This window comes from Chiloscyllium plagiosum, unplaced genomic scaffold (genome assembly GCF_037043375.1).
Source record: "Chiloscyllium plagiosum isolate Xiang-an unplaced genomic scaffold, Cpla_swu_hap1 HiC_scaffold_1, whole genome shotgun sequence".
Classification (NCBI taxonomy): Eukaryota; Metazoa; Chordata; class Chondrichthyes; order Orectolobiformes; family Hemiscylliidae; genus Chiloscyllium; species Chiloscyllium plagiosum.
This window is the reverse complement of record NW_028270139.1, coordinates 77,863,564-77,882,698: the sequence shown is the minus strand read 5'-3', so window position 1 is coordinate 77,882,698 and position 19,135 is coordinate 77,863,564. Positions and strand designations below refer to the sequence as shown.

General features: G+C 39.4%; 1 protein-coding gene across 1 annotated transcript in view; it reads left to right on the top strand.

Moving 5' to 3' along the window:
- Nucleotides 1–8,432, top strand: part of ppat (phosphoribosyl pyrophosphate amidotransferase) — a 57,959-nt gene extending 49,527 nt beyond the window's left edge. The window contains exons 9-11 of the mRNA XM_043690405.2: nt 1,343–1,564; nt 1,796–1,916; nt 7,834–8,432. Of these exons, the coding sequence (XP_043546340.1) occupies nt 1,343–1,564; nt 1,796–1,916; nt 7,834–8,018 (528 nt within the window). The 3' untranslated portion in view covers nt 8,019–8,432. The remainder of the gene's footprint in view (nt 1–1,342; nt 1,565–1,795; nt 1,917–7,833) is intronic.
- Nucleotides 8,433–19,135: the final 10,703 nt, after the last annotated feature.

The following is a 19,135-nucleotide window of genomic DNA, read 5'->3' as shown; positions in this document are numbered from 1 at the left end:
CGATGTGCAGGCTAGGTGGATTAGCCATGATAAAGCAGGGTTATGGAGATACGGTAGGTGGCTGGGTCTGGGTGAGGTGCTCTTTGAAGGACCAGTACGGACGCAATGGGCCAAATGGTCTCTTCCTGCACTGTAGGGATTCTGTGATTCTATAACATCTGTTTTAAATTACAACTGATTCATAAATTGAGCTGCTCCTCCAATCAGAGGCCCTTTCTCTCTTCACTGTGCTGTTGCACGTTTGCTGGTGAGTGCATCAGTTGCATATGTGGAAGGAGCAGTGAACAGCCTGGAGATTTGGTCATGAAATTCTGGGAATAGGAGGCTTTCTGCTTCAATTCCAGAACTCCAAAAACCACAGTATTTCACAGAAGGAAAGAGGATCTGCTGTGGAGAGAAGAACTCTCTCACCTGGATCCTCCTCAACCCAGGATACCACCTTGAAATAGTCATTCAGCTGCTGCTGAAAAGCAAGGGGAGGGGAGTAGGAATTGCTGTCTGGTATAGGAAGGCAGCAGGTAAAGGCCTGGGCTCTGGATATGTAGGTAAAGTGTGTGCAAGTCCACCAACACCAGCCCTGTTGAGTCATCGGTAAGGGCTGGTGGCTCCTGGGTACTTCTCTTGGGTCTACGCTAATGTTTTTGAAGTAGACTGTTAAGATTGAGACTTGCAACACTGCCTTGGTACAGAGCTGTGTTGAAATGCATTTTCAACAACTTCTGAGAAGCAGTTTTGTTGTTTAATGGCTGTTTATTTCACTGGTAAGATTTGCTTTTTATAAAAGTGCCATGGATTATTTTCTTGAAGATGTAGAGTGCGAAGGGCATGAGAGAGCATGGAAGAGATACTGGAGAAGGAAGAAGAAAAGTGGGCTGTGAGAAAAGGAAACCTATACTGAAAATTAACCCACTTCTGATGCTGGAATTCTAATAAAATTTATAAAGGCCAGCTGGAAGTGTACCCCACACAATGTAAAGTCAGCATTAGTAACTCCTTCGATTGATCCCAGTCACCATCACCTTTTCCCCTCTCCCATTATCGATTTCATAGCTTTAAGCATTTTTTATGATTAAGTTCAGTTTTACTACCCTGGCCTGCCAAGGGTGAGAACAATTTAAAATAAGTTGCCCTCCACCAACATATAAGTGTTGGCTACCACTGATATAAAAGGCAAGCTGGTTCAGAATCAGAAGCAATTGAAAATCAAAGGGAAAGAATTTTAAACTCTATCCTAACAGTTTGGGTGCTTTAAAGCAGGCAATGACCATGAGTCTCATTCTAAAATCGTTCAAGGTTAACTTTTGTTTGGCAATTTACAAATTGTGCCTGTTCTCTGTTACAGGCAGGACTTCCTTATGTAGAAGTGCTCTGCAAAAACCGTTATGTAGGTCGAACATTCATTGCTCCAAATACAAGACTGCGGCAACTTGGAGTAGCACAAAAATTTGGAGCCTTGAGTGACAATTTTGCTGGAAAGCGGATTGTGTTAATAGATGATTCAATTGTGCGTGGGAATACAATTTCTCCAATTATTAAAGTCCTGAAGGAAGCAGGTGCAAAAGAGGTATGAAAAAGCATTGTGTGTTAGCATGAAATTGAATGTATAGATAAATCTAATTAACTATGTTCTTAGAAAAATCTTAATGTGTTCTTGAACATGCCATTTCTCTACTTATTTCTTCAAATGATGTAGTGAATTAAGTAATCATTCAAAATATTTTTTAATTAGACGATTTTCTTCAACTGAGTGGCTTGGACTACGAGGTTTCTTATCTTTAGAAAATTGTTTTCATAGGTACACATCCGTGTGGCTTCACCTCCAATAAGATTTCCTTGTTACATGGGAATTAACATTCCAACGAAAGAAGAATTGATTGCCAACAAACCAGAATTTGAAGATCTTGCAGGCTATATAGGTTTGTTGAGATTACTATTTTATTGTACAATCTGATATTAGTGATGGTAAAATTTGATTTGATTAATTATTGTCACAAACTGAAATACAGTGAAAAGTTTTGTGTGCTGACCAGACAAATCATGCCTTGATGGACCTCTTTTGGTTTCACTACAGCTTTTTAATTGCAAATGGTGAAATTATACCAGAATACTTCCTTTTATTTGATTATTTAATTGTAGACATATTTATTAGTATACTATCTGAATGTATAACATTTCATGTTTAGAAGCATTTTTGCAGAGCAACCAAACTGGTGTTATTTATATAGACCACTGCAGCATAAATGTGAAGCCTATCAATTTGTTAAAAAATACCAAATAGTATAATTCCTAACTTAAAAGTTGTGGTTCTATGTCGATTCCCACAAAAATCAATTGTACGTCAGAATTAGGTTCCTTTGAATGTTTTCTTGCCTGGAAAACCAAAGTGCAAACTGAAATGCTGTATTATATATATTCAGTATTGCCCATTTCTAGCTGTAATAACCAGAGGAATCAATCATGAAATGTAAAAGTAATACTCTTGGTATTTAAGGACCTTTTCAGTCGGGGGGAAAAAAGCTTTGAAAAATTATAAAACAAATTTTAAAAAAAAAACTGAAGATGCTGGAATTAGTAATAAAACAGAAATTGCTGGAAAACTCGCCAGGTCTGGGAGCATCTGTGGCGAGAAAGCAGAATTAACATTTCAGGTCCAGTGACGGATGCTGCCAGATGCCCCGAGTTTTCCCAACAGTTTCTAGTTTTGTTTGAAAAACTAAGTTGAAACACTGAATTCTAACACATTCATAAATTAAATAACCTTCAAAACAAAATACATTGAAAAATATAATGTGAATATTGTAAATGTAAAGACAATTAAACTCCTCAGATGCCTATTTTACATTAAGCAAGCTCCATCTGGTGGCAAAAGTTCATTTAGTGCAGACAATAGCTGAAAAGATCCCAGGACTTGGGACTCGAGGCTGAGAGAGCAGGAGCAGGTCAGAGAAGTCACTTGAAGCAGTGCACAAAGATGGCAACTGACACTGGGAACTTTGAAAGTGAGATATAGGTGAGAATGTGAAATTGGAGGGAAGAGTGAATTCAGAGTGAAGAGCAAAAGTAAAGGCGAACTGATCTTATCAGCACTAAAGAAAACATTGTGTATTACATGGTATATTCCAGTCATAGAACCAGGAAGTCTATAAAAAGATGTGCAGCCAATTTTGGAATGTTAAATGGATATATATAAAACCTCTATTTTATGGATTATGTCAAAACAAAATAAATGGGGACATAGGTAGGTCATATTTCTTGATTTGAATTTCTTAAAGTGACCAGTTGTGTGGATGAGGACAGTGTTTTTGCTTGGACTTCAACAAGGCTTTTTCAAAAGTTCTATATGGGAGACTGATAGCAAAGGTAAGAACTCATGAGATCCATAACTAGTTGAGTGGCAGGAAGCAGTGATGCTTGAAGGGTGCTTTCTTGATGGGAAGTCTGTGTCCATTTGGAGTCCCACAGGGGTCAGTATTGGGGCCCTTGCTGTTTGTGATTTATATATAAATGATTTTAGACTTGAATGTAGGAGGGTTGATTTAGTAAGTTGATAATTCAAAATGGGTATGGTGGCAAATAGTGAGGAATATAGCCTTAGATTTACAAGTATGTAGACATGCTGGTCATTTAGTTAATCAGTGGCAAATGGAATTCAATTTGATGCACTTGGGCAGAATAAACAATACGAGAATACGTGAACAGTAGGACCCTCAAAAACACGGGCAGAAACTCTAGACATGCACTTGCGATGTCAAGACATTCAAGGCTGTGGGCAAGTGCTGGAAAATGGGATTCATATAGGTACTTGCTTTTGACTGGCACAGACTTGATAGGGCCTTTTTCTGTGCTGTAGATCTGTGACTCCATCTCAACTTGATTTGTTTTCACTAGAGCAATGGTAGCTGAGGGGTGATGTGATAGAAATATATAAAATTGAGAGGCTTGAATAGGGTAGGTAGTTGGAGTCTTTTTTCCCAGGATGGAAATGTCAAATGCTAGGGGACATAGGTTTAGTTGAGAGTAGAAAAATTTCAAGGTGATGTGCGAGCAAAGTTTTTTTTTAACCAATGCCTGGAATGCATTGCCAGGAGAGATGGTAGAAGCAGAGACAATAGCAATTAGCGAGTTTTGAGAAGATTTGTAGCTCAGGTTATGGTTCTGGATGTAGAAGGTTCGTTTTCAGGTGTTTCGTCACCATACTAGGTAACATCATCAGTAAGCCTCCGAATGAAGCACTGGTGGCATGGCCCACTCTCCATCTATGTGTTTAGTTTTCCTTGGGTTGGTGATATCATTTCCTGTGGTGATGTTATTTCCTGCTCCTTTTATCAGGGGATGATAAATGGGATCCAAGTCAATGTGTTTGTTGATAGAGTTCCAGTTGGAATGCCATGCTTCTAGGAATTCTCGTGCATTTCTATTTGGCTTTTCCTAGGATGGATGTGTTGTCGCAGTCAAAGTGGTGACCTTGCTCATCTGTATGAAAGATACAGGTAAGATGACTTTCATACAGATGAGCAAGGTCACCACTTTGACTGGGGCAACACATCCATCCTAGGACAAACCAAATAGACATGCACGAGAATTCCTAGAAGCATGGCATTCCAACTGGAATTCCATCAACAAATACATTGACTTGGATCCCAGTTACCACCCCCTGGGAACAAGAACAGGAAATTACACCACAGGAAATGGTGCCACCGCAGGAAATGACATCCATCCTAGGACAAGCCAAATAGACATGCACAGGAACCAAGGAAACCTAAACACACAAATAGAACTTGAGCCATGTCACCAGTGCTTAATCTGGAGGCTCACTGATAATGTTGCCACCTAGGATGGTGATGAAACATCTGAAAACGAGCCTTCGAGCTCAGCGAGCAAACCTACATCCACAATAGCAATGTTTAAGGGGCAGTTGGACTGACACATGAACAGGCTGGGAATAGAGGGATATGGATCATATGCAGACATATGGCGTTAATTTAGAATGTCATCATGGTTGGCACAGACATGGCAATCTGAAGGGCCTGTTGCTGTGCTGTAATATGTTCAATGTTCTCTTACAAAATTATTATAAATCAAGAGTTGAAAGAGAGGGAGGAACTTGAAGCAGTTAGTCATCAGGGAAAGTGTACTGAGAAAACCATTAGAACTAAAGGCACGGTGGCTCAGTGGTTAGCACTGCTACCTCAGAACCAGGATCCCAGGTTCAACTCCAGCCTTGAGTGACTGCCTGTGTGGAGTTTGCACATTCTCCCCGTGTCTACATGGGTTTCCTCCGGGTGCTCCGGTTTCCTCCCACAGTCCAAAGATGTGCAGGTCAGGTGAAGTGGCCATGCTAAATTGCCCGTACTGTTAGGTGCATTAGTCAGAGGGAGATGAATCTGGGTGGGTTACTCTTCGGAGGGTCGGTGTGAACTGGTTGAGCCGAAGGGCCTGTTTCCACACTGTAGGGAATCTAATCTAAAGGTTAACAAGTTACCAGGTTGGCACAGCAGCCTCTCAGCACCAGGGATCTGGGTTCAATTCTTGGGTGATTATGCCAACCCCATACAGACATTCTCTCCCTGCATCTGTGTGGGTTTCCTTCCATAGTCCAAAGATATGCTGGTTCCATGGATTGGCCATGCAAAATTGCATCCGAGGAGCACGAGAATTGACGTTTTGAGCATAAGCCCTTCATCAGGAATGAGGCTTGTAGGCCAAGGGTCTGAGAGATAAATGGGGGGTGGGTGTTGCAGGGAAGGTAGCTGAGAATGCGATAGGTAAATGAAAGTGGGCGAGAAGGTGATAGGTCGGAGAGGAGGGTGGAGTGGATAGATGGGAAAGGTGATGGACAGGTCAAGAGGCGTCCTGTCTGCTGTACATTGGGGAGACAGGACGGCAACTTGTAGATCGTTTTAGAGAACATCTGAGACATCTGCACCAACCAACCCCCGCCGCCCTATTGTTGAACACTTCAACTCCCCCTCCCACTCCACTAAGGACATGCCGGTCCTGGGCCTCATCCATCGCCAAACCCTTACCACCCGACGCCTGGAGCAAGAACACCTCATGTTCTGCCTTGGGATCGTGCATCCACACTGGATCAATGTGGATTTCACCAGTTTCCTCATTTCCCCATCTCCCACATTATCCCAGTCACAAGCCTCCATCTCGGTACCGCCCTCTTGATCTATCCATCACCTTTCCCATCTATCCGTTCAACCATCCTCTGGCTTATCACCTACTCCCCCACCTTCATCTACCTATCACATCCTCAGCTACCTTCACCCCAACCCCAACCCCTCCCATTTATCTCAGTCTCTGGACCCACAAGCCTAGTCCCTGATGAAGGCCTTTGCCCGAAACGTCGATTCTCCTGCTTCTCGAATGTTACCTGACCTGTTTTTTCAGCATCACACACTCGACTCTGATCTCTAGCATCTGCAGTGCTCATTTTCTCCATGCTAAATTGCCCTTAGTGTCCAGGGATTTGTGGGGTACGGTGAGCTAGCTATGGGAAATGCGGGGTTACGGAGATAGGGGAGGGGAGTGGGTAGGATGCTGTTCAGAAGGTCATTATGGACGGGGTTTGTGTGTTTTACCTCGCTCTTCAGATGCTCTGGGGTGATGAATGTAGGGCTTGGGAGATGGCATCTGCTGTGACCTGTAGCGACAGTAGGCAAATTGCAGAGGATCAACGCAATCTAGTACGCTGGAGTTTATCTGAGCCATGACTAACCTCTCCAAACACTTCTTCATAATTATGGAGGTCATAGCCACTGGGTAGTAGTCACTGAGGCATGCTACATGAGTTTTCTTTGTCACTGGGATTATAATGGTCTTCTTTAACCTTTCCTTATCAAGATCTGAAGTCCGCAGTTGTTTCAAGATGTTAGTGAATACTCCCACCAGATGATCCACACATGATCGCGTACGCAGCCAGGGACTCCATCTGTGGTTCAGTTGCTTTCCATGTGTTCACCCTTAAGAAGGCCAATCTGAGGTCTGTGGCAGTGACTGTGGATACAGATGCAGCTGAGGCTGTTGGAACAGGTGCTAGATTAGAGTGATGCTGGAAAAGCACAGCAGTTCAGGCAGCATCCGAGGAGCAGGAAAATCGACGTTTCGGGTAAAAGCCCTTCATTAGGAATAGAGGCAGAGTGCCTGCAGGGCAGAGAGATAAATGACAGCCTCTCATTTATCTCTCCATCCTGCAGCACTCTGCCCGTATTCCTGATGAAGGGGTTTTGCCTGAAACGTCAATTTTCCTGCTTCTCTGATGCTGCCTGAAATGCTGTGCTTTTCCAGCACCACTCTAATCTAGAATCTGGTTTCCAGCATCTGCTGTCATTGTTTTTACCCTGTTGGAACAGGTGACATTGTTTCACTGGCTTTCTGTTCAAAATGAGTGTAGAATGCATTGAGTTCAAGGGGTCGGGATGTGTTGTTGCCTGCTTTACATGTTTTAAGATACGTATGAGGAGAACGTTTTCTGCCAGGGTCGTTAGTCTCTAGAATTCCGTTCCCCACTGACTAGTGTCAGTACAGCCTTTGGTCATTTGAAAGACTGAGTTAGATTCACCCTTGATTGCCAAGGAAAGTCTAGGGGTATAGAGGGTATACAAGAAATTAAAGTTGAGGCCTCAATCATCACGAGATCAGTGGCCTGGAGCATGTTAATGACATTGAGTAGTCATCTCCTGCTCTTGTAAATTATATTTAATTTAGCTTTTGCAGTATATAATATTGTTTTTCTGAAAACTTGTTGCATATATGTTTAGATAACACCGAAGGCTAAATGACCTAACTACTAAATATTTTAAAATTTCTTGTTTTTTTTAAATATAGGAGCAAATAGCGTGGTTTATCTCTCTGTCGATGGATTGGTATCTGCTGTACAAGAGGGAATTAACAGCCAGCAAACAAATTCCATCCTAAATAATAGTGAAATTGAGAAAAAAGTATCTTCTAGGCAAACAGGTCACTGTACAGCTTGTCTTACAGGAAAATACCCTGTGGAGCTTGAATGGTAAAATTACTTTGTATAGTTTTGAGTGCTTTTCTCTAAAGGTTTTATTTGTTATGATTTGATTACAGTATGTAAGGACATGATGGTGCTATTATTTTCTAATCAGCACCCATGACTTTTTTTTTATCAAGTGAGTATTTTTTTGTATCTGCTTGGTATTTCCATGGATGCATTCTTGTGCCACCATTATGTACACTATGTATTGACTAATCACCATCTCCATGCATGTAGTTTGCTTTTCATGGTACATTGCCATAAGAATATGTCAACTATAGAGTTTATTGAGGACTGTCAAATGAATTATTGTTGATGGAAACTATTCTAACTGCAAAGGGCAAACACACTTGCAACTATTGTCAAAAATATATTGGAAATAATTTGAATTAAAAATAACTGTTGGGGTACCTTTTTGACCCAATGCACTGTGTTTTGATTGTTTGACTTATAATTTACATGTACATATTTTAGTTTAAAGCATAGGCCAGCTTTTACCCCTGGATTGGGATTGAAGTGTTTGGACTGTTCCTTGCTCTAAAACCTAACCTGCAACAAGTTCACATTAAAACATCAAGTCACAATGGACAACTACTTAAAGTTTTTGATTGCTCTTAAGTCTGGGGTTAACGAAAGACCAGCATCTGTGCACTCTGTTAAAGATGTAACAGAACTGAGTAAAACAATAAATAACCTTTCAACCCTCACTCCAGCATTCCTGCCATGCCAACTCATTTGCTCCACCTGGCTCCATGGACTGTACTTTTCAATCCTGTGCCACAGTACCTACACCTCATGGCCTATGTACCTCTGTACCAACCCATGCCTCCTATCCACCTCAATTTGCCACTACACCTACAAATGAACTCGCCCAGTATATGTCTTGCAGACCTCCGGACTCATGCTAAGATGAAATTAAATTAAAGTTGTTTAACTTTGATTAACTCATTTCACAAAAAAAACTCTTAACTGATGAAACCCTATCACTATTTTTGTATTCCTTTGAAGTTAAATGCTTGTTTTTAATAAGAGTTCCACTTGAATAGGTTTATGACCATTTGGGCTGTCAGTAAAACTATGAACTGACCAGCAACCTGCTATGATAAGTTGTGAAACAAATCATGTGCCGCTAATCTTGCTATGGTAGCTCTCAGGCTTCTGTCAACAGGGTGTACTGAAATAGTAAGCACTGATATTTTGTGCCACTGATTTTTCATTTGACACTACAGTTTGTTTTTTTTCAAATATTTAAAGAATAGGGATTTTGCATGCCTTAACATTCCTGTGACAGCTTCACTGAAACCCTTTTTTGTGCATACTTACGTCAACTTGAACCAGTCCCAAAGGGCACCTGACAGCTTCTAAGAGTGCCCCAGAACCATATTCAAAAGGTACCTTACTTCTCTGAACAACTACCTTAATTCTATAAGGAAGACTGGTAGACCTTCCCAAACTGGTCCAAAGTGCACAAGTTGTGTTTTAGATATCCAACTAGCAAAACTCAGATCAACCTAAGGCAGCTGTTTTTTAATGCATGCAATTGTCTGCATAAGCTACCATCAGTGTAAAAGATTTTTTTTAAAAATCTTTCTTGGGTTTTTCCTAAATTTTGTGTTTAGCTATCCTTAACTGCTTTTTTTTTAGCTGAAGGGTGTGATGGTTTCTAATATTATATTAGAAGCTTGATGATCTGCCATCAGCTGACAGGACCTTGGAACTAAATTATATAATTTTTGTTTAATACATACAATACTTGAAACTATTGAGTTATAAATACTTGCATTTAGAGTTTTTGAATGTCTGAATCTTGGACTGACTGCAGACTAAAGTCATGAAGTTAGACAAAGGTTTAAATTGAACAGCATTTCAAGATTGGAAATGTCCTTCTAATTTTAATCTGCTACTGAATGTTTATACCCATTGTTATGTTACATATCATATCTTTAATTCTCAGATGAAAAGAATTTTCCTTTCATTGTGGAAGCTACATTTCAAATGCTTGTACTTCTGATTTTAGAATATTAACTAATGAAATTATGTTCAGCATGGAAAGGAATTCTGCCAGTTTTATAACAGAAATTGAGATCTGTTTCAGAGCCAAATGGATTCCATTTAATTCCCTTCTGGTCATAATCAAGTTTTAAAAAGACATGAAGTGAAATCTTTCTTTGATCACTAGAAACTCTCAAGATGAATTACTCTGATAAATAACTTGTACTTCTGAACTTCTACTAGTGTACCATTTTGTTTTAATGCTTTGTAGCTTAACGATTTATTTGACATTTCCTATTGCTGACTTTTGAAACATTGACCATTTTGTTACAAAGAATCAAACCCAAGGATCTTTGAACAAATTAATGAAATGAGCTCTTACTTTTTTAAATCTTCTATTCATACAAAAACTGGATGGCAGTACCAACCAAATTGTCTCTGACCCAAAATGACAGAAATTTTGCCAGTGTATTTTTTCCTTTTTTAAATGAGTTTATAACAAATCATTTGTGTTTATAAAGTTGTGACCTTTTGGAATCTGAGTAGTAATCTTCAGTTTCATCTAAGAATTAGCATTAAAAGAAATTAAAGCCCAGACTGTGTCATAATTAGCAAAGAAACAGTGTCCATCTATAACTGATAAAAACTGCCTACAAAGATTTGTGGTTGCTTTGTCAGTTTTGCCTTTCCTGATATTAGTTTGAATCTGAAACCAAATCAAACGAGATCGACAGGCATCCAGCAACAATGATGTAATCAAGCAGGTTTAGTAAGCAGTCATATTGAAGAACTCCCAGCAAGTCCAGAAGTTAAAAGTAGTGAATATCTTTTACTTTTTCAATTTATTTTACAGAATGCAAATAAAGATTGGGACATACAGTTTCCATTGTAATTGCATATGTATTATTGTATCAGTATTTGTTTAAAAATGAGAAAATAGCTTAATGGTGAAATTTGACATTCCAAAATAAAATGGTTTCCAGTGAAATTGTTCAGCAATAATTATGAATGTAATAAGCTGACTCAAAAATCAAGTTACACTTAATGCAACAAAGTGCAACTATTGAGGAGGTTTAATGCAAATTTGGAAATTCTTGTCTGTTCATTTACAGTTGGTTTGCAGTTTGGGAGATTTAAACACATTTTGAAGGATGAAATGACTGATATCTAGATTTTGTGACTTGAAATTGCTGTGTTTGTGAGAAGCAATGCTGTTGACATTAATCATTATTGTAAAATCTGGAGGGAGTGACAATTTATGTCTCATGTAACACTTTTACTTTTGTATCAATTGTAATTTTCTTTGCTAAAAAGAGACATTACTGAAGTTTTACATTTTGCAGTCTTCAGAACAAATGCAAAAATTATATACTACAGGAGAAAAGGGTGCTGATTGGCTGGCAAGCTGACTCTCTGACCAAGGTGAGATGTGGAGAAAACAATGAAGAACTCTTGTCCCTTATACTCGAAGAGAATGCTTTTAAAAAAAAAGCAAGGCAGACAGTATTGCTATGCACAAACAAAAAAAGGTGACTTAGTGTGTGATTCTTTGATGGGATGGCACTTGCTAAGCAATCCTGAGTGCACTAACAGCTGTATTAACAACCAATTTAAGATAAGTCAAACCTTGATGCTTACATTAAGCTTGCTCGAAGTGACACATTCGTATACAGAGACCTGTTCTCCAAAAACCAAAGAAATATACACAAACCTGGTCTCTTTTTGAATTACCTAGGAGTTTGAGAAGCCCTTATTTCTCTCCTGTAAAACTGACTGTGATAGTCAAATTTCTAGCACTCTTGCGTTTGTCTTCATGAGTCCAAAACAAAATGCTTCAGCATTTCTCTCTCTTTGGCATTGTTACAGATTTTTAAAATTTAAATTAGTCCCATTTTATTTAATTTCATCTTCATTTATGGAACCTTGCTGTAAATAAATTAGCTACCACATTTGCTTACATGATAAAGATGTGACACTTCAGATTCCATTATTGTTTGTGCAGTGCTTTGAGATGATGCGAGAATGCAAAAGGACTTGTATAAAGGCAAGTTTATTTGTATCCAGAATATATTTTGGTCTATTAAAGATTAAATTCAGCTCAATGCCAGATTCTGGAGCTACTGCTCTAATTCATAGTAACAGATTATATGTTTTATAAAATATGACCATAAAGGTACCAGGTTTCAATACTTTTTCTCTAGCCATTTATTTTAAATACAGTCTAATTGTATATGACATTCTTGCATAATTTAGAATAAAAACATGCCAGTTAATACAAGACTTTGCTGTTTCATTAGGTGGATGTTCTGTAGTGGGACCATAAAATTTGAAAAACTACTTGGGTTTCCAAATTATATTTCAATATAATAATTGATTTTTAATGCCCTATATATAGGTGTATCAATGTATTTCTTGAAATTTTATATTAAAGAATCACCATTTTATCATAAAAACCTTTTTTGTTTATTCTCAATATACAGTATTGATCCTAAACATTTTCATGACATGCCAGCAGAAAATCATTGTCATTAGCCTGACCATCATTTCATTGTGCTCCAAAGTCATTGGACTCAACGTGAATTGTTTTTCTCTCCATAGATGCAACCAGACCTGATCAATTTCTTAAGAGTTTTCTTTAGTCATTCCCTTGAATCTTGTTTTCTGAAGTTGAAATTATCACCTTCAGAACTTCCACAGATGATGATGATGTGGAAGTAGTCATCTGCTATTTGGTTGAAAGAAACTCAAAGTTGCAACTTTGATAGTTGCAAGGACAAGGAATACCAAACTGGCAGCTACAATTTTTAATAACAACCATTGTTGGCCTTCAGAAGGTGTTGAGATATCTTTTTGAATCACTGCCCTTAATGCTGTTATGATGCTCCCACAACAATGTTGGATAAGGGTTTAAGGGTGTTGATCAAATGACAAAGAATGGTGATTATACATTCAAGATAGTGGGGCTTGGTAGTGATCTTTTCTCTGTACATCTTCCCTTGTTCCTGTATGGATGGGTAGCTGCAACTTTGGAAGTACTGCTGATAGATAATACTCAGCAATACAGTTCAGTGATGCCAAAAGACATGGAACAGGAATGGTCTGTTCAGACCTTCAAACTTGTTTCGTCATTGAAGACAATTGCAACTGATGTTTATTGACACGAGGATTGTCACAAGGTTTATTGCCTTTCTCTCCATAACCCTCAATTTCTGTATTGATCAAGAATCTACCTCATGTCTGAAAAATGAACAAGCAAGGCAGATGACTGAGGTGTTAGTGGGGGAGCGACCATAATTTTACCAGTTTTAAAATAGTGTTGGAAAAGAATAGACCGGATCTAAAAGTTGAAGTTCTGAATTGGAGGAAAGCCAATTTTGACAGTATTAGGCAAGAGCTTTCAAAACCTGATTGGGCGCAGATGTTTGCAGGTAAAAGGTCAACTGGAAAATGGGAAGCCTTCAAAAATGAATTAACGCGATTCCAGAGACAGTATGTTCCTATTAGGGTGAAAGGCAAGGTTGGTGGGTGTAGGGAATGCTGGATGACCAAAGAAATTGAGGTTACGGTCAAGAAAAAGAAGGAAGCATATGTCATGTATAGATAGTAGAGATTGAGTGAATCCTTAGAGTATAAAGGCAGTAGGAGTATATTTAAGAAGGAAATCAGGAGGGCAAAAAGGAAACATAGCTTTGGCAAATAGGGTTAAGGAGAATCCAAAGCGGTTTTATAAATACATTTAAGGACAAAAAGGTAACTAGGGATAGAATAGGACTCCTCAAAGATCAGCAAGGCAGCCTATGTGTGGAGTTGCAGGAGATGGGGGAAGATTCTAAATGAGTATTTTGCATCAGTGTTTACTGTGAAGGAGGATATGGAAGATTTAGAATGTGAGAAAATAGATGGTGACATCTTGAAAACTGTCCATATACAGAGGAGGAAGTGCTGGATGTCTTGAAATGCATAAAGATAGATAAATCCCCAAGACCTGATCAGGTGTATCCCAGAATTCTGGGAAGCTAGGGAAGTGGTTTCTGAGCCCCTTGCTGAGGTGTTGGAAGACTGAAAGTTGGCTAATGTGCCACTGTTTAAGGAAGGTAGTAAGGAAAAGCCAGGAACTATAGACCAGTGAGCCTGGAGGAAATCCTGAGGGACATTGGTGTTGGGCAGGTTGTTGGAGGGAACTCTGAGGGACATGAGTTACACGTATTTGGAAAGGCAAGGACTGGGTAGGGAGCTTTGTGCGTGGGAAATCATGGCTCATGAACTTGATTGAGTTTTTTTTGAAGAATTAACAGGATTGATGAGGGCAGAGAGGTGGACGTGATCTATATGGACTTCAGTAAGGCATTCAACAAGGTTCCTCATAGTAAACTGGTTAGCAAGGTTAGATATCGTGTAATACAAGGAGAACTAGCCATTTGGATACAGAACTGGCTTGAAGGTAGAAGACAGAGGGCAGTGGAAGGTTGCTTTTCAGACTAAAGGCCCGTGAACAGTGGCGTGCCACAAGGATTGGTGCTGAGTTCACTGATTTTTGTCATTTTATATAAATGATTTAGATGCGATCAAAGGAGGTACAGTTAGCAAGTTTGATGATTCCAAAATTGGAGCTGTAGTGGACAGCGAAGAAGGTTACCTCAGAGTACAATGGGATCTTGATCAGATGGGCCAATGGGGTGAGAAGTGGCTGAGAAGACAAATGTGAGGTGCTGCATTTTGGAAAAGAGCATGACTTTATACATTTAATAGTAAGGTCCTCGGAAGTGTTGCTGAACGAAGAAACCTTGGAGTGCAGGTTCATAGCTCCTTGAAAGTGGAGTCACAGGTGCATAGCATAGTGAAGGTGTTTGGTATGCTTTCCTTTTATTGGTCAGAATATTGAGTATACCAGTTGGGAGGTCATGTTGTGGCTATACAAGACATTGGTTAGGCCACTTTTGGAATATTGCGTGCAGTTCTGGTCTCATTCCTATCGGAAGGATGTTGTGAAACTTGAAAGGGTTCAGAAAAGATTTACAAGGATGTTGCCAGGGTTAGAGGATTTAAGCTATAGGGACACGTTGAATAGGCTGGGGCTGGTTTCCCTAGAGCATCAGAAGCTGAGTGGTGACCTTATAGAAGTTTATAAAATCATGAGGAGCATGGATAGGGTGAATAGTTAAAGTCTTTTCCCCAGGGTAGGGGAGTCCAAAACTAGAGGGCGTAGGTTTAAGGTGCGAGGGGAAAGATTTAAAATGGACCTAAGGGGCAACCTTTTCACGAAGAGGGTGGTGCATGTATGGAATGAGCTGCTAGAGGAGAGGATGGAGGCTGGTACAATTACAACATTTAAAAGGCTTCTGGATGAGTATATGAATAAGAAGGGTTTAGAAGGATATGGATCAAATACTGGCAAATGGGACTAGATTAATTTAGGATATCTGGTCAGCATGGACAAGTTGGCCTGAGGGTCTGTTTCTATGCTGTACACCTGTGACTAAATAATGCTCTCTTTGGTTGTCAACTCCAAAGTGAACTAAGTTCACATTTTCCCCACATAATACTCCATTTGCCAACTTTTTGTCCACTTACTTAACCTATCAATATCTCCCTGTAAACTGTTTGTATATCACCTCCATCCCCTCCCCCTCTCACCATAGTTTGCTTTTCCACCAATTTTTGTCTGCAAATTTGGCTACAGTACATTCACTTACTTCCTCCAAGTCATTAATATGTATTATAAACAGTTATGGTCCTGGTACTGATTCCTATGGAATTCTACTGGTCACTGGTTGTGAACCTGAGAAATGCCCCTTCCTTTCCTGCCAAAGGAAACAATTGGCTCCATGTCTATCAGCTTAAGCAGTCAAGCGCATTGTTTTGTCCTGGGTATTGTCAAACTTGATTATAAAAACATATATCAAAACAATTGGTGAATTTTTATAGCCCTTTTCACAACCAGAAGCTCTAAAAGTGCATTAGAGCAGAGTATTTTTGAATTTTTGCCATTCTAACAGGCTGATAAGGAGTTAGTAACATTTGTGCCACTGAATTGCCAGGCAATAATTATCTCAAATAAAAAGAGACAAAAATAGTTCAACAGCATTACAATTGCTGAATCTTACGCTATGAACATTCTAGGGTTACTAGTGACCAGAAACTGAACCGAACCAGCCATGTAAATACCCTGTTAGCAAAAATAGGTCAGAGGCTGGGAATTCTGTGCAGAGTATCTCATCTATTCGCAGCATGCCTGTCGACAATTACAAGATGAAAGCAGTATAATGGGATACTCTCCATGTACCTGGACCAGCACAGCTTCATCAGTTCAGAAGATAGATGTCATCCAGGATAAAATTGCCTGTTTGATTGATATCATGCACCATCTTCAACCATCACTCCATCCATCAAAACACAGTGGTGTGTGTCATCTAAAATATGCATTGCAACAAATCACCAAGGCTCCTTCACAGCATGTTCTAAATCAGATCTGTCTAGATCAAGCTCCTGGAACTCCTCTCCCAACAGCACTGTGGGTGCACCGACATCCCAAGAACTACAGTGTTTTAAGGCAGCTAACCACCATTTTCTTATGGGCAATTAATGCTGGCCTGACCAGTGCCATGTGTATCCAATGAATAAAAAATAAACTTGAAATCATTGAATAATTCTTAAAGCAAAACAAATCATAGAATTATTACCTCAGGCACAGGTAAATTTGTGTTGAAAAGTGTGGTGCTGGAAAAGCGCAGCATCTGAGGAGCAGGAGAATCGACGTTTCGGGCATAAGCCCTTCTTCAGGAATGCTCATGCCCGAAACGTCGATTCTCCTGCTCCTCAGATGCTGCCTGGCCTGCTGCGCTTTTCCAGCACCACACTTTTCAACTCTGGTCTCCAGCATGTGCAGTCCTCATTTTCTCCACGGGTAAATTGGTGTAGAGAAATGAAGTTGTGGGTGTTGATTCATGGAATATTGTACCAGTCCTGGAAAAGGACTGATACAATATTCCAATGCTGGAGATCAGAATGAAGAGTGTGATGCTGGAAAAGCACAGCAGGTCAGGCAGCATCCGAGGAGTAGGAGACTTGATATTTCAGGCATAAGCCCTTCCACACCAAGCCCCCTCCCCCAACATTCCTGATGAAGGACTTATGCCTGAAATGTCGATTCTCCTGCTCCTCAGGTGCTGCCTGACCTGCTGTGCTATTCCAACGCTATACTTTTTTCACTTTGGAGGTGAAGCCTTGTTGCCAGCATTTCCTCTAATCATGACTGTGCAGGCCCTTGTGCAGACTTCCAGAAACAGAAGTCAACATTGTGATAGCCGTGCTGACACTGATCGCTGTGTGCATAACAGTGGAGCAGCTGCTTGTGCGTACAGTTTCAAGTGAATTTTGGTTGGTAGTGTACAAGCTGCCCAATAATCACACAGTAGGATGAAGTATACAAGAAGAAATAATGAGCTTGCCATAAAGGTTTCAAAAGAATCATGGGGAATTTTAATCCAACTGTAGATTGGAAAATTCAGATGGGCCAAAGTACTCTAGATGAGGAGTTTGTGGAATGCTTTCAGGATACTTTCTTCGAACAGCATGTTGTAGAGCCAACCACAGAGTAAGCAATACTTGACCTGGTATTGTGCAATGAAATAAAATTAATGATTTCATAAGAGAAAACATGTCCATAGTTATCAGTGATCATAATATGATTGAATTTTACATTTGAGGGAGAGGAGGATGAGTCCAAAAATAGTAGTTTAAACTTCAATGATGGCAATTATGAGGGCATGACAACAGAGCTAGGTCAAGTGAACTTGGCAAATTAGGTTATATGTGAATAGAAATTCAGTGGTGGACAAGTAATGGAATTTTTCCGAATACAGCAGATAGATATGTTTCAACAGGAAAGACAACACTGCAAGTAGTAGATCCACAATTAATGTTTAAAAAGGAAAAAAAAAAGCACAAACGTGGATGACGGGTTAGAAAATTGATTAGAATAATTTAAAAATCAAAAGAATGACTAAAAGATTAACAAGAAAGGAAAAAACATAAAAAAGTAGTGAGAAATATTAAGTGTGTATGTAGATATTTAAAGGAGAGGGCAGTTAACCAAGTGAACATTAGTCCTATAAAAAGTGAGTCCATTAAATTGATTTTGAAAAATGAGCGTATGGCAGAATGAATTGAAAAAGTATTGTGCATTGATTGTCACTTTAAAAGATATGGGTAACACCCCAAAAGTCATTGTAAATCAGGAATAGAGAAACCCAAGAGAATTAAAATCATCTGAAACTAGTTTCCAGCAAATTGCTAGAGCTGTTGGCTGATAAATCCTTGGGTTTAATGGACTTAATTCTATGGTCTTGAGTGGCTACAGAGATAATTGATGCATTTGTTTTTACTTTTCCAAAATTCTCAAGATTTGAGGAACATTCCATTAGATGAAAGTAGCAAATACAATTCATTTATTCAAAAAGGGTGACAGACAGCCAGACACTACAAGTTGGTTAGCTTAACATCTGTCACGGGGAAAAGGTTAGAAGCTATTATTTAAGCATTACAGCAGGTCACTAGCAAACTCAGCATGGTTTTTTAAAAGGAAAATCATACTTAAACAATTTACTGGGGTTCTTTGAGTAAGTCATATGCTGAGGATAAAGCATTCTTGAAATTGTCTATTTCAACAGAAAAGGTTTTTAAAAATCATCTAAATGATGAGATAGTGCAGAGCCCTGAAATGCAAAGGAATCTGAGCGTGTTATTGTCTGGATTACAGAATGTTAGTGCATAGGTACAACAAGTAGTTAGGAAAGCAAATAGTTTTTTTATTGGAAAGGAAACTGAATATTAGATTAGATTTTATTGTCACATGTACTTTAGTACATGAGTACAGTGAAAATTTTACAAAGTCAACATCTTCTGGCTCCACCTATACAAGAGATAGGATTAAAAACAGAAGCAGAAATAAAAGAAACAGCTAAAAGGAAACATCCAGATCACACACCCCACCCCACCCCCCTCTTACCTCTGCCAGAAAAACAAAGCCCCAAAATCCATTCCTCAGTCTGTGAACATTCAGCTGCCCTGGGTTCCCATATGCTTCGGCATCCGGACAAGTATTACCTCCACCATCAGGTACCCAGTATCCATGTC